This window comes from Amia ocellicauda, chromosome 10, assembly GCF_036373705.1.
Source record: "Amia ocellicauda isolate fAmiCal2 chromosome 10, fAmiCal2.hap1, whole genome shotgun sequence".
Taxonomy (NCBI): Eukaryota; Metazoa; Chordata; class Actinopteri; order Amiiformes; family Amiidae; genus Amia; species Amia ocellicauda.
In genome coordinates this window covers 3,550,048-3,564,771 of record NC_089859.1, presented here as the reverse complement: position 1 = coordinate 3,564,771, position 14,724 = coordinate 3,550,048, and the positions used below count along the sequence as shown (strand labels likewise).

General features: G+C 46.5%; 1 protein-coding gene across 1 annotated transcript; it reads right to left on the bottom strand.

Moving 5' to 3' along the window:
* Positions 1-3,617: 3,617 nt before the first annotated feature.
* Positions 3,618-10,674, bottom strand: LOC136759734 (serine/threonine-protein kinase N2). Its single transcript, XM_066714737.1, has 12 exons — positions 10,054-10,674; positions 9,027-9,798; positions 8,726-8,826; positions 8,490-8,550; positions 8,212-8,303; positions 7,932-8,102; positions 7,775-7,837; positions 7,600-7,676; positions 7,352-7,494; positions 7,037-7,144; positions 6,700-6,780; positions 3,618-5,113 (listed from the first exon to the last, which is right to left on the bottom strand). The coding sequence occupies exons 2-12, from the start codon at positions 9,771-9,773 to the stop codon at positions 4,925-4,927; spliced, it is 1,833 nt and encodes a 610-aa protein (XP_066570834.1). The 5' UTR covers positions 9,774-9,798; positions 10,054-10,674; the 3' UTR covers positions 3,618-4,924.
* Between the last annotated feature and the right edge of the window lie 4,050 nt (positions 10,675-14,724).

The following is a 14,724-nucleotide window of genomic DNA, read 5'->3' as shown; positions in this document are numbered from 1 at the left end:
TTGGACTGGCCAACCTTTAAGGCGTTCTTCCACTTCGAATCACCTTCTTAAAAAGTTCAACCTAAACCATTAAATAAGTGTAGAGTTGGGATGACAAACCACTGGTTTTTAAAGCTGTGTGTTGCACTTGTGATGTATATTGTCTTATCTAGATGTTAAGGTCTTTAAGTTCCAATTCCTCTGGGTCAGCTGAGCTTAAACAACAAAACACTTAAATCAAATCAACTCTCGAGTCTATAGGTTTAGTTTTGTCTGATGCTCTTTGGCTTCATCCACTGACATCCAGTTCGTTCAGGTATCATGACTTGGTTTTCTGAGTTTCTTGTTTTTGCCACATTATTTTACATGTCTTCGAACATTAGTTTATACATTTTTTTGTAGGTGACATATGTAACACTGTCACTGTCAAACTACGCCCCACTGTTGATTTGTTTAAGGGGTCAGGGTCCCCTAAATTCACTTCTGCAATACCTTCCCCATGATCTTTACCAGTTAAGTTGGCATAGAAATGTAAGATTTAAGTCTTTATTTTCACATAAAACAATAGATTTAAAAGGGGCAGATGTTTCCAATTACAATTAGCACATTCATGTAAATACAATCAATAAAATACAGAGAAGAGCACAACAATTAAAAGAGACTTATACTCAGTCACATGTAGATAGCAGGGAAATAAATTACTAGCACACTAAACTAAAGGCTTCATTTTCGCACGTTTCTTTAAAAAACCCTATTTCTCCATAACACCACCAGTCAAATATTTTTTCTATTTAATTATCTCCTTAGTCTTCGTGTCTTCGTGTCTTCGTGTCTTCATTTTAATTTTCTCTTCACTTCTCTCATTCCAGCACTGCACCTCCCACACAATCACTCCAGGATGGCCCTTCTGCAACAAACACAGTTTTATACTGAAGCAAAAAGCTGTTCCCAATTATCCAATTAACCATCAATTAAAAGGTTTGCTAGTTAGAGCAGACTGGGCAGGGGAGATCACCTAGTGAAATAACATTCAGCACAAAAGAAACCAGTAACAGATGTAATAACAAATAATAATAAATAATAAAAAGTGAATAAATATAAAACAAACACACACAAAAAACTATGCAAACAAAGAAAAACTATGAATTATAATATTTTTACACACATACTTCCCCTTTGTGCTTTTCCAGATATTTGCTCTAGCTACCCAAATCTGGGGTGGGTTCTGATTGAACTCATTGTCTTTTTAAACGGCTGATCCTGTTGGATTTCGGGACATTGGAGAGGTATCTGTGAAAGAGTTTGTTGTTCCCTTATTGCTATCGGCTTGGGAATTATTGAGCTGGTTTGTCAGTATTTATTTGATAGTAATTTGTTGCAGTTGTTACTTTTCCCCTTACAGAAGTTATTTGTAGAGATTGGGTGTGTGGTTTTGTTTAATGGCATTTATTTATTACATTGGATATTCTTAACTCTGTATAGTATATACAAGAGGACCTGTATGTGTGTCTGTGACTATAGCATTGCATCTTCTGATGGTCTGCACATCCTGACAGCGAGTCAAGAAGGACCAGTTTGTGGCAGAGCTCTTATTCTACAGAAACTTCTCTTATTCTGCTCATTTATCTTCAATTAGGGTTCATGGAACAACAAGAGTTTATGTGAAAGTCACATCCGCCTGCTCTTGGGGTGGGTGAGGCTAAAGGCTGACTGACGAGCAACGCTGAGGAGAGCGAGCGTGGAATTCAATCCTCATCTGCAGTATCTCCCTAAAGCCGCGGTCTGCACAGCCAGGGCGTGTAAAGTAGTGCTGACCTTATAACCAGCCGTCTCGTGGACAGATGAGAGAATAAAGCAGCATCTGCCATCAATTACAGCGCTGTGCTCCAGTGGAAATAATGGCATCGTGAGTTACGATTACAGAGAGTTACTAAGATACTGAGTAATGTTTTAATAAAGCCCCTCTTATCAGCCAATAGATACATTTTTTAAAAGCTTCTCAAATACAGGTGTCAGGCTGTAGTTTGGACCAGTGCCGGTACATTACTGCAGTGACATCAAGAGAAAGAAATCCTTTAATTTGCTTTCTTAAATAGAAATATGTATCCACTAAGCTATACTTATAGCCGTCAGTATCCCGATGAAACCCAGCTCCCAGTTTATTACCATAACAGACCTTGCATTCGAATCACAAATACACAACGTTAGTAATTAACCTCCTGCTCTACACAGGGTACAGTATATTGTGAGATAGTCAGTATCAGGATATAAGTAATGCATGAGGGATAGCAGGTCACAGTGATGCGTTCGTGTCTACTTCCAGTGTAGAAATAGAGTGGTGACTCATTCAGTAGATAAAACAGTGCCACGCTTTCCTCCTGGAAAGGAAAATAAAGGTGTGTACACCTTTCAATACCAATTAAGTTCCCACTCGACAATCATCCAACTCTAGATGACTTAAATAGATTAATAGAAACAAATGATTCATAATTAATCTCCCTTCCTTTCTCTGCGCTCTGCTGTTGCTCGTACCATGGACGGATCAAACGCATCCTTCCTTCCGATCGATGTCCTGTGGGTTTTATAGGGAATGTAGAATTCCTCTCAAAGTCAAGACTGGACACAAAGATCATCAGAACTAATTAAACCAGCTGAATCAATCATCCAGTCATTGCAGTGGAATGGAAACTAGATCACACTGTTACCCAGAGGGCTTACCTCGGATTTAATAAAAAGAATAGGCAGTGTTGGTTGGTGAATGAATACATCAAATAAAATAAATCAATCAATTGGGACGCAATATAAACACACAACCTGATTTAGCTGTGTAGCTGTTGTTCCTGGAATAATGTAGCCTGGACCCAACCCTAACCCTGGCCTTAACCACCGCTGTTTTCAGGAATAACAGTCACCAGTCAGGTATAACAGGCAGGTTATTCCAGTATAATAGAGAGAGCAGAGACTGGGGCTGAGCAGTATCACAGAAACATCAGGTCATCTTACAATTGTGTTGTTTTTAGCTCCACAAAAATAGAAAAACAACATTATAATGATTGCTGTCTTGTCAGAGATTGAACATTGTTGTTTTCGAGGGCACTTCATACATTTGAATATATTTATTCTCCTTTCAAGCCACCAATCAGAGCAAACTGAAAGTCACAAGTCTGTTTCACAGGCAGTGGTTTTGATCCTGGGTTTTGTAGTTGTGAGTGTAAGGATTTATTTTGTGGCTGCTCTCTGCTCACTGGGCAGTATAAAGGACATTACTTTTCAAAAGAAAATAAGACGGATTGTTCATCCAGTGGCCCGCGGACTGGGGTCGGCACAGAGGTACAGACACAGCCCTGAGATCAGCGCGATGGCAGGAGGCTGCTAGTTCGAAATGATTTGTGATTTATTTCATCACGCCGTCTCTCATTTAACATCTCACCAGCGAGAAGAAGGTGCAGTCGAACGCTATTACAGCCGGTGTCCATCATCATCAGGGCAGATTAGAGGAAGGAAGCAGATTGTACCCTGCTGCGCATTTCGCAAATGACTCTTTAATCACACAAAGCACCGTTAATCGTAAAATAAACCCACAGATACACGAACCAAAGGAAAAAACATCAGCCTCAGGACGAGGAAAGTGCGCTTTTGAGGTTTATTCATGATCAGAGAAAGAGCATGCATGTCAGCGTTACAGAGCCGGGTACAATGTGAGAGAAAATAGTGCTGCTGAAAATGACCAGAAAAACTGAGTTACAATGACACCTGCTGGGGGCAAAAATAAAAGCGACAGAAAAAGGAACTACAGAATATGTACCAGACCACGGCGCCTGGGGGCCACACGAGACCCCTGCTCTATCGAACATAAATAAATGTGTCCAAAAGCACACATCATTATAATAATGTAAGAAAGTGTAGAATAAAATATTATGAATCAATAACTGATGTAGCTTTGATTAGTCTGTTAACACATCTGTACTGCAACTTATTACATGCATGTATTCAATGCTCCCTGTTTTCCATGTAGGTGTGTATTTATACCATTATTTGATAGGACATTAAAAAAAAAATTTATTGAGCTAATTGAGTAATTGAGTAGTATGACAACCACTACTACTACTAGTAGTATTAATAATAATAATAATAAGAACAATAATAATAATAATTTAAGTAGGATTTACTGGATGTATAGGTCACAGTAATGTATAGGTAAATATAAATGATGATTAAATCCTGTATTTTGCTTTTGAAGTCTTTGTGAAACCCCCAGACTCAGTGGACATGGATTTTGATATCAGTCTTTCATGACACACGGACCCCTGCACACACATGTCTCCCTCACAAGCCGAGACAGCCGAGCACCCCATGAGCTGACATGCTGGTCTCAGTGCTACTGACGTTGAGTGACGCTTCCCAGGTGCACCGGACTGGCTCTCTCTCTGTCTGCAGGTCTGAGGAGGCCGAGGCTCCTGTCGCTGGTGTCCCTCCTCTTCTCACCAGCGCCATCACACTGTGTGGATGTTCTGTAGGCGCCAGTGAGGGGCCACAGGGGCCGGGTGGGACGAGCGCCTCTCTGCCCCTCGGGACGCAGCAGGGAAGGGGCTGTGTGTTGGGCACAGTCTCAGCTCATGGGCAGCAGGTCATACGTGCCCTGTGTTGAGCACTGCATGGGTTTACAGCACCGTCACTCTCTGACATTGGTTCTTGTGAAACGCAGTCACACACACACTACTCTTACTACTACAGTAGGGCAGGATAGCAGGGTGACGAGATGATACGAGTTTGAAGCCACACATAATGTGATGCGTTCCTGAGAGAGAGCTCAGTCACACGGGCATAAAAGTGCTGAGATGTTCAGAAGATGTCCCTCTCTGGGACAGTCTGTCTGGCTGTCTCTGTCCCTCTCTGGGACAGTCTGTCTCTCTTCTAATGTCTTGCTGTTCTGGTGTCGCCAACATTACCACCAATCTGCCACATACTGGAAGCTGCTGAAGATGTCCTGCTCCTCCGGAGTCAGTGCTCTCTCCTCGAGAGGCGGCGGCGTGAGGATGGGCTTTGCGGAGTGGTCCAGGGCCTGGAAGCGTTTGGCAGGGGGCAGAAAGGGAGGCTCCACTGTCCTCGCCTGCATCCCAGCCCAGTCCACATCCTGGAACGAGAGAGAGGAGAGGGAGGATGGGACAGAGCGGTGAACAGGGGATAACACTGACCTTTTTGGCCACTAGCCACTGTGTCTGGTAGAAGGAAAACACTTACCAGCCACTTGGTATTTTTACCAGCCAAAGGCAAACATCACCAGAAATGCATGACGGTGCGTACATGTATCAATCACCATAACAGAAGCTAATCGCACACCTGTATAGACTAGACAGGTGCGTATGAGGGGAAAGGATCTGGGTAGAAACAACATGCTCCCACACAGTTTCTACTTGCAAGTGTTATAAGCTCTTTAACCAAAACACTACATCTGATTAAATTATAACACTTGCTAGTAGAGACAGTGTGCGGGAGCATCGTTTTCCATTTCATCAATCACATGCAATAACATGGCAGCTAATGGGGCTCTGGATCAACACACTAAACTGACACAGGGGTGTTATATGGTGCCTAACGTCCTTTCCATTGGTCAGTACCAGGCCTGTGCTCTGCAGCTGCGCAAACGCCAGTAAACAAACCCACGTTTCTCTTCAGCAGAATCTCCGCACGTCTCGATCGCAAATCGTTTCCCATAAATGAATACCTTGTAACTGATGCAGTTGATGAATAGTTATCTAACACAACCTTGGTAAATAAATATCTACGTAAAAAAACATTATTAGAAGCCGTTTGGAAATGGCATAATAACAGCAGAGCTGTCAACTCTCACGCACCTCGTGTCAGCCTCTCATATTGTTCCCCGACATTAGCACAACCTTTTATTGTCACAATTTCAAATTAACTATAAAGGTTGTGACTATCTGTTTTATAAAGGAATATTTTGCAGTCACATTTGTAACTGACCGACCAATATATTTTTCTATATGTGCGCTCGAGTTACAGCAAATAAAATATAAATAGCAACAGCTTGCTGTGTCTGTAATATGAATGATGTGTTTGTTGCTCCTCTTTCCTTTTCTGTCATTGCTAGTGTTGCAGAAGGGTGTTTGGCTTTTTGGTGGGTTAACATATCAGCTGTAGATTCATGGTAGTTTAATTGCACTGCACACATTATACAGGTTTGTGTTTGTCTGTAAGGAAGCCATGGGGCGCGTTGGAGTGCAGATTTCCGCAGAGATGCGCAGATCTGCAGAATTGCACCGACTGTGCGTATATGGACTTTGTTTTAGAATTATAATAGTTGCATTGACACTCTGATCCAGGTTCTTACAAAGTCAGTAATTATGACTTTGAAAAGTCATTAAAAGTCATTATTTTTCCACATCCTTAACCACCTTACTTCTGCTTCATTGCTCTCTGTGAAATACGTCCGACTGCCATATATTAAAAAACAAAAACATGATATTGCGGTTTGCCAAATCAACTAAGATACCAACACTACAACCTCAAAAGAATTTGTATTTTGAAACATATCGACCAATACGCGAGGAGAAACTAAAAGTTCCCGTATACTTGTTGGCTGCCCGCCACAGTGGCTGGGAAGATTGACCGATGTACCCGCCACTGGCTAAATCTACCCGCATTCACCCGGTGTTCATTTTACTCCCTGGCGGTGAAGCGGTTGCCTGCGCCACGTACCTCGAAGAAGGGATGCCTCTTCACTTCCTGCGCCCCTCGCCACCCGGCCCCCAGGCGTCTCTTGGGGTCTTTCTGGAGGAGCTGCGGATTGAAAACAACAAGGAGAGGCTCGTTATTGTCCATCGACGGACCCGCAGTTCAGACGTGCTGCGAGAGAGCAGTTCTCGCAGTTGGCAGTGCCAGTGAGCGCGTGTGCCTTGCCACCGGCACGGGGTCTCTCTCCAACTCCGTCACGGTTAAATCACAGAGACACGCCTTCATCACGGCTGGTCAGCAGGACAGCGAGGCACAAACTGCAGGCAAGAGCTCGTCACAAGAAAGAACAGCCGATACTGACCCCTGAGAGGATGGACACGGCCTCGGCAGACAGGAACCGGGGGTAGTGGACTATGTCGTGGACAATGCTGTGGGTGAGCTCCTTGTGATCGCGACCGTTGAAGGGAATCTACAGCAAAGGGACACAGAGAGGACATTAAAGGGACACTCCCGACCGAACCTCTGAATACTCACAACATACCGAGACACAAACTGGTCAGTTCACGCCCGAGACGTGGCTTATAAAAGCAGATCGCTCATAGCACACAAAATCACACTCATGGCGGCAATAACCGCCATCCCACCAAGAACCGGACCTGGTGCGATTGAAACCCACCTTTCCGACCAACATCTCATAGAGCAGGACCCCAAAGGACCACCAGTCCACGTCCCGGGTGTAGGACGGCTGGGTCAGCATCTCTGGGGCCATGAACTGGGGCGTCCCACAGATGGTGCTGGCCCGATCATTGACCCCCATCCCTGGCAAGAAAAACGGAGAGTCGGTGAGAAACGCATCGCAGGACAGGTGTGAATCAGACATGACGTGCCAGAGCAGGGAATCAATACGGTTTATTTTTGATGCACCTTCTCTGCAGAGGCCGAAGTCTCCGAGCTTGACGTAGCCGTCTGCGTCCATCAGCAGATTCTCCAGCTTAAGATCCCTGCGATAAAAACACAGCGTCACGGGTTTGAACTCAGCGAGACGGTGCATCGCGTGCACTGTGCGTGTCGTGCGCATGTCTGACGAGCGGGGACTTGCCTGTGGACGATGTTGCGTTTGTGCAACGCCTCCAGCCCGAGCACCACACAGGCGGCGTAGAACCTGTCCAGGAAAAGAGACGGACGACAAGAGAAGCAGTTACATCGCGCGTCCTCCGCTTCTGTACTCACGTCGTGCGGCTCGGAGCGTCACTTACACGGCCCGGGGCTCGGAGTACATGTCCGTGTAGATGCCCGGCCTCAGGTCTCCCCCCGGAGCCCACTCCAAGATGAAGGCCACGTGATGGGCCGTCTGGAAGGAGCCGTAGTAATCGACCACGAAGGGCTCGTTTATCAACGCCTCCAGGATCCTCTTCTCACACAGGACGCTGAGGAGAGACGACGGATAGCGTGTGAACGTACGTGTAGACACAGCTGGGGCGCAGAAGACGCAGACACAGACCCAGAGGCGTCACTGGAACACGGATGAAGCCATACCTGTCAATCAGCCCACGGGCCACGATGTCCGATTTCTTCAAGGCCTTGATTGCCACCATCGCTCCGTTCTTTTTGTACTCAGCCAGGACCACCTGTCAGAGAAGGACAGAGTGCAGATGAGCGACTCCCTCTCTCAGCCACAGGATCTACACTCTGCACACGGGCATTCTTCAATACATTTGAGGGTAAAAAGGGTCAGAAACAGTTCAGAAGCGTCTCCACATTCTCTTAGAGCTGCCGGCACTGCGCCCACGGTGCCTCGGGTGACTGGGACGTACCTTTCCGAACCCTCCTCGCCCCAGGAGGCCCATGCACTCGAAGTCCATGCAACGATCGCCTCTGCAGGAGAGAGAGCGGGGGGCAAGAGAGAGTTAATCCAGAGTCTGAAACTTTGCCATAAATAAATCACAATTCAGGTCAAATAATCTATCGTTTCTGCTTCGCTACATCATGCATTGACATTCAGAACTTGCTTAAAAATCACAGGAATGGAGTTAAAAGTGTTCAGAAGGACCTCATCTCTGGTGGCGGTGGACCCGTCTTCAGATCCAGATCTGGCTGCTGCTCCAGACAATCGAGGTCGTCCAGGGACACAAAAACGTCCTCCTGGGCATCCTGCAAATGGAGCACTTTCATGTGAAGAGGAAAGACAACAGCACAAGCGTGGCCCCACAATAGTTTTGCCCCTTAGGGTTATTACTGACAAATAGTATTTTAAAGAAAAACACATACATGCACACATATAAGACTGGACAAGCCTCCGAGCCAAACACACTGACAGGACAACTGTCAGGTCCCTGAAAGGCTAAACACACCTGCCACATGTCCAGGGAGCTCTGATCCACGATGCCAGGGGTGTCTCCGCTGGAGGGGGCAGAGAGGCTGTGCATCTCGATCTGCCCCGCTCCGGGACCGTCCTCCTCTCTGGCACCGTCCTCCACCTGGGAGCAGCTCTCATTCACGATGCTGGGGGTGTCTCCGCTGGAGAGGGCAGAGAGGCTGTGCATCTCGATCTGCCCCGCTACGGGACCGTCCTCCTCTCCAGGACCGTCCTCCACCTGGGAGCAGCTCTCATTCACGATGCTGGGGGTGTCTCCGCTGGAGAGGGCAGAGAGGCTGTGCATCTCGATCTGCCCCGCTCCGGGACCGTCCTCCTCTCTGACACCGTCCTCCACCTGGGAGCAGCTCTCATTCACGATGCTGGGGGTGTCTCCGCTGGAGAGGGCAGAGAGGCTGTGCATCTCGATCTGCCCCGCTCCGGGACTGTCCTCCTCTCCGGGACCGTCCTCCTCTCCGGCACCGTCCTCCACCTGGGAGCACCTCTGCTCCACAATTAAGTTTCTGTCTTCATTGGAAGAGGCAGGGAGGCTACACGTCTCGCTCAGATCCTCTCCGGCACCGTCCTCCTCTCCGGCACTGTCCTGCACCTGGGAGGAGCTCTGATCCACAATTGAGGCGCTGTCTTCGCTAGCGGGCCCCTGGTTACGTGGCCTACACCACCACCAGGCCACGAACACCGCCGCTGCAGGCACCACCGCGGGCAAGATGGAATAAATTCTCATCTTCTCTGGGGATCAGTAAGAATACCTATTGGGCAAAAGCAAAAGGACATTACAATGAAAATGTCCAGATACTTTTTCTCGCTGAACAGGTTTCACACAGGAGACTCTGGTCAGAGTCCTGCTATGAAGGGGAGGGCAGGGGTAGAGAAATAATTAAAGAATTGAACACTGGACATGACACACACACCCCCCTCTGGGTGGCGCTCACCACTCCACCACTAAAGGAGTAACATTTATATTTACAAACCACTGATCAATACAAGGAATCACTTTAACTTACTATACGTCCTCCGAGTCCTGCTCTCTCTCTGTCCCTCTGTCTCTTACTGCCGCACACGTCTAGGCTCGCACTGGAGAGGTCGTCCGGTCTCTTGAAGAGCGGCTCAGGAACTGCGGGCTTGTCGCAAGGAGAGCCAAACTCTCTCTCGATCCACTGTGACGTCACAGCGCCGAAAGAACGCCATGTAGCCATGGTTACGCGTGACTGCTCGGGTGTCCCGGAAAGCACGCTTCCGGTCCAGGGCCCCTTACTCGTACCTTACTCACATATGCGTCCTGGGCCCCTTACTCATACCTTACTCACATGTGCGTCCTGGGCCCCTTACTCATACCTTACTCATATGTGCGTCTTGGGCCGGGAGCAAAATTACACCCGCTGGTCGAGGTGGCCGAAAGTGATCGAGGCCTGTCTGTCAATATGAACCGCCACATGAACGGGCGACACCGTGGCAGTTCACTTACACACAGCAGTGATGACGGTGCGGCAGCAACACAGAGACACAGGAACAGCAGAGCAGCTGCAACCTCAGGTCCGTGTGCAGCGCCATGCACTGCGCAAGCGCCACCGCCTGCGCTACTCACGAGTTCCCTCATGAAACTACACAGCTAAACATGCTGTCCGCCATGCAAACTACACAGCTAAACATGCTGTCCGCCATGCAAACTACACAGCTAAACATGCTGTCCGCCATGCAAACTACAGTTAAACATGCTGTCCGTCATGCAAACTACACAGCTAAACATGCTGTCCGCCATGCAAACTACACAGCTAAACATGCTGTCCGTCATGCAAACTACACAGCTAAACATGCTGTCCGTCATGCAAACTACACAGCTAAACATGCTGTCCGTCATGCAAACTACACAGCTAAACATGCTGTCCGTCATGCAAACTACACAGCTAAACATGCTGTCCGTCATGCAAACTACACAGCTAAACATGCTGTCCGTCATGCAAACTACACAGCTAAACATGCTGTCCGCCATGCAAACTACAGTTAAACATGCTGTCCGTCATGCAAACTACACAGCTAAACATGCTGTCCGCCATGCAAACTACACAGCTAAACATGCTGTCCGCCATGCAAACTACACAGCTAAACATGCTGTCCGCCATGCAAACTACACAGCTAAACATGCTGTCCGTCATGCAAACTACACAGCTAAACATGCTGTCCGTCATGCAAACTACACAGCTAAACATGCTGTCCGCCATGCAAACTACAGTTAAACATGCTGTCCGTCATGCAAACTACACAGCTAAACATGCTGTCCGCCATGCAAACTACACAGCTAAACATGCTGTCCGTCATGCAAACTACACAGCTAAACATGCTGTCCGTCATGCAAACTACACAGCTAAACATGCTGTCCGTCATGCAAACTACACAGCTAAACATGCTGTCCGTCATGCAAACTACACAAGTAAACATGCTGTCCTGCCGTGTGTAACGGGCTCGTACGCAGAGCGATTCCCACACGACAGCACGTCGCTGCCTCAGTGAGACATGTCTTCATATTTCCAATCAGATCTGCTCAGGTTGTGCCCCCGCCTGCGCATCGCTACCACTGTGTCTGCGGACTGCGCAATCTTCCTCAGAAAGCCTTCATGGTGGCGCAGTGTGATGGCCATTTGGCGCACAGTGCCAGTGAAGGTCCATGTGCTCGCTCGTTATTGCGCAGGACGCGCTCAATCTGACGCACAGCTTGCGTGCTACGTGCTCACGACGCGGACGTAAAGACGATTGCTCGTTTTTTATGTTACGATTAAATCGCTGCATGAGAAATGCATTGGATCAATACACTACTACGTCTCCTGTCCGATTATGATGTCAATGGAGATCAATAAGGCTCAGTGCGCATCTGTACATATTAGTGCTGTTCTCATAAAGAAACCCTTAGTTTCACACACACCGGGCTGGGACAGTCCTGGCGGGACATTGTATTTACAGCTCTGCAGACAGCGCAGTGGACAGTGTTGTGTCCATGTAGTTAACACAGCTCTTGTCCCCTGTAGCAGACTGTGACACGGCTGAGCCCAGAAACCTGGAGGAAGATGATACTGATTGAATTCACTGCAGAACTGAACACCTGTGGGTGCTATTACGACTCTGTGAAGTTGGCACCCCATGTGTTCAGAATATGAATACAAATATATGCATTGGTTTGGGCCGGTATATGGATCCCGAGATATGAAAGATTACATGTTATGAGCTGTGACGTCACGCAGCACCCCATCAACCTCCAAATCGCACCAAAACAGTCTCTTTCGTTTGTGCCGGTTGGTGCCCTACTTGTTTTCATCGGCGCAGTTACAGTTTTTTAGACATTCACTTTTTAATGATCAGCGATGTCGTCACTGCACCCCATCAAACGCCAATGCATCCAGGTGGTGGCAGTGGTTTGGGCCGACATGGCTCTTGAGATATTGCATTGCTACTGTCATCACGCTGCGGTTGTGCCGGTTTGTGCTGTAAATGCGCCGATATCTTTCTGGCCGCAGGTGCAGCGCAATCGCACAGCAGGGTCTTCAGCGGCTGAGCAGCAGAGCCGGGTTTGGACTGAGACGCCAATCAAGCAGCGTTTTGCTTTAATAATCATTAAACACGGCATCAATGGCTACACTTCTCCTGTCTTGTTTTCGTAGGTTAGGACTACATCATTTCATACAGGCTTCAGCGCAAACAAACGCTGGAAACCAGGACACCATGAATACACCTTGTGCACAAATTGTTACCTGTTCTCAACAGGTTCACTGCATTCTGGGTACAAGGGAGTCGCCTGAACCCCATGCGAACCAGTACAATTGAAAAGGTAGTTTTTGCACCAGACATCAGTTATCCAGGGAAGCTGCTTAGACGGCCGATGCTATTCACGCACTGTGAGGTATTTCAATGGCATTGCATTGGAAAGGGTCTCCTTTATTGGATGAAAAGTTGAGCCATGTACCCTAATAAAAGCCTTTGTGTTGTTGTTGAAAGCTTTACTCCTGTGAACTGAGCTCGTCTGTGTGCATTAGACAGGTTGGGTACATTGCCGTTTTGAATTCTCAGTTACCAAACATCCCCTACAGTGTCACAGCAGCTCATTCAATATAATGCTGTATCAAACAAATAGCCACAATTAAAGCCATAACGGTTTTGACAGGAACATCACATGCAACAAAACTGAAAGCAGACGTTTGTTACACTAAACAACACAAAGTCTATTATATTTATTTCAGCAAAAAACATCCATGTCAATCGAATCATGAATTCTGGAACGTCTAAATCAGCTTCTTCCATTAGCACAGGTGTGCGTGCTCTGCTGGCCACTGTTTTATCAGGGTACATGGCTCAACTTTGTATTAAATACAGGAGACCGTTTTGAATGCAATGCGATTGAAAGAACTTCCAATGAAACGGGGATGCGACGCGGCTGGGCCCAGAAACCTGGAGGAAAATGATACTGATTGAGTTCACTGCAGGACACCCGTGGGTGCTACTGTGAGATGCTTTGACTTCGGCCTCCTTAGTCGTATGGACAGCGGCAGGAAGGTGCTTCTTTACATGAAAAGCGAATTGATCTGTGACACGGCAGCGACATGTCAGTGTTTACAGTGCACCGCAGACACACAAGACTCAAGTCGCACAGTAACATATTTGAAGGACAGTATGCAAAGCACATCACTAGTGCACATTATTCATGAGCTAAATGCCCTTTTGCGATCCTCGGATCGGATTGTCCATTAGGCTTGTGTGTGTTAGAAATACCCCAGCTGACTCATACTCTTCAGAAAGCCTTTCTCCTTCTTGTACGACGAACTGTGAGGCCCCCCTGTATAAACATGTTGCCATCTATTTTACAATATATTGTCCTGGAACATATAATAGCTTATATACAATATATTTTCAAATATATACATTATTGCTGTGTTTGTATAATGAGATATATTTGACAAAACATATCAAATTCAAGTTTCAACAATGAGCTTTATTGGCATGACCAGAGTCCTCTACTATACAACAGAGTAACACAATTACATCATAATATAAACAGGGATGTGAAAATACACACACAGAATTAAGCAATATATAGAAATACATTCTCAAAACATCACAATATAGTTTAATATATATATACAGTGGGGGAAAAAAGTATTTGATCCCCTGCTGATTTTGTGCATTTGCCCACTGACAAAGAAATGATCAGTCTATAATTTTAATGGTGGGTGTATTTTAACAGTGAGAGACAGAATAACAAAAAAAAAATCAAGAAAAACGCATTTCAAAAAAGTTATAAATTGATTTGCATGTTAATGAGTGAAATAAGTATTTGATCCCCTATCAATCAGCAAGATTTCTGGCTCCCAGGTGTCTTTTATACAGGTAACGAGCTGAGACTCTCTTAAAGGGACTCTCCTAATCTCAGCTCGTTACCTGTATAAAAGACACCTGTCCACAGAAGCAATCAATCAATCAGATTCCAAACTCTCCACCATGGCCAAGACCAAAGAGCTGTCCAAGGATGTCAGGGACAAGATTGTAGACCTACACAAGGCTGGAATGGGCTACAAGACCATCGCCAAGCAGCTTGGTGAGAAGGTGACAACAGTTGGTGCGATTATTTGCAAATGGAAGAAACACAAAATAACTGTCAGTCTCCCTCGGTCTGGGGCTCCATGCAAGATCTC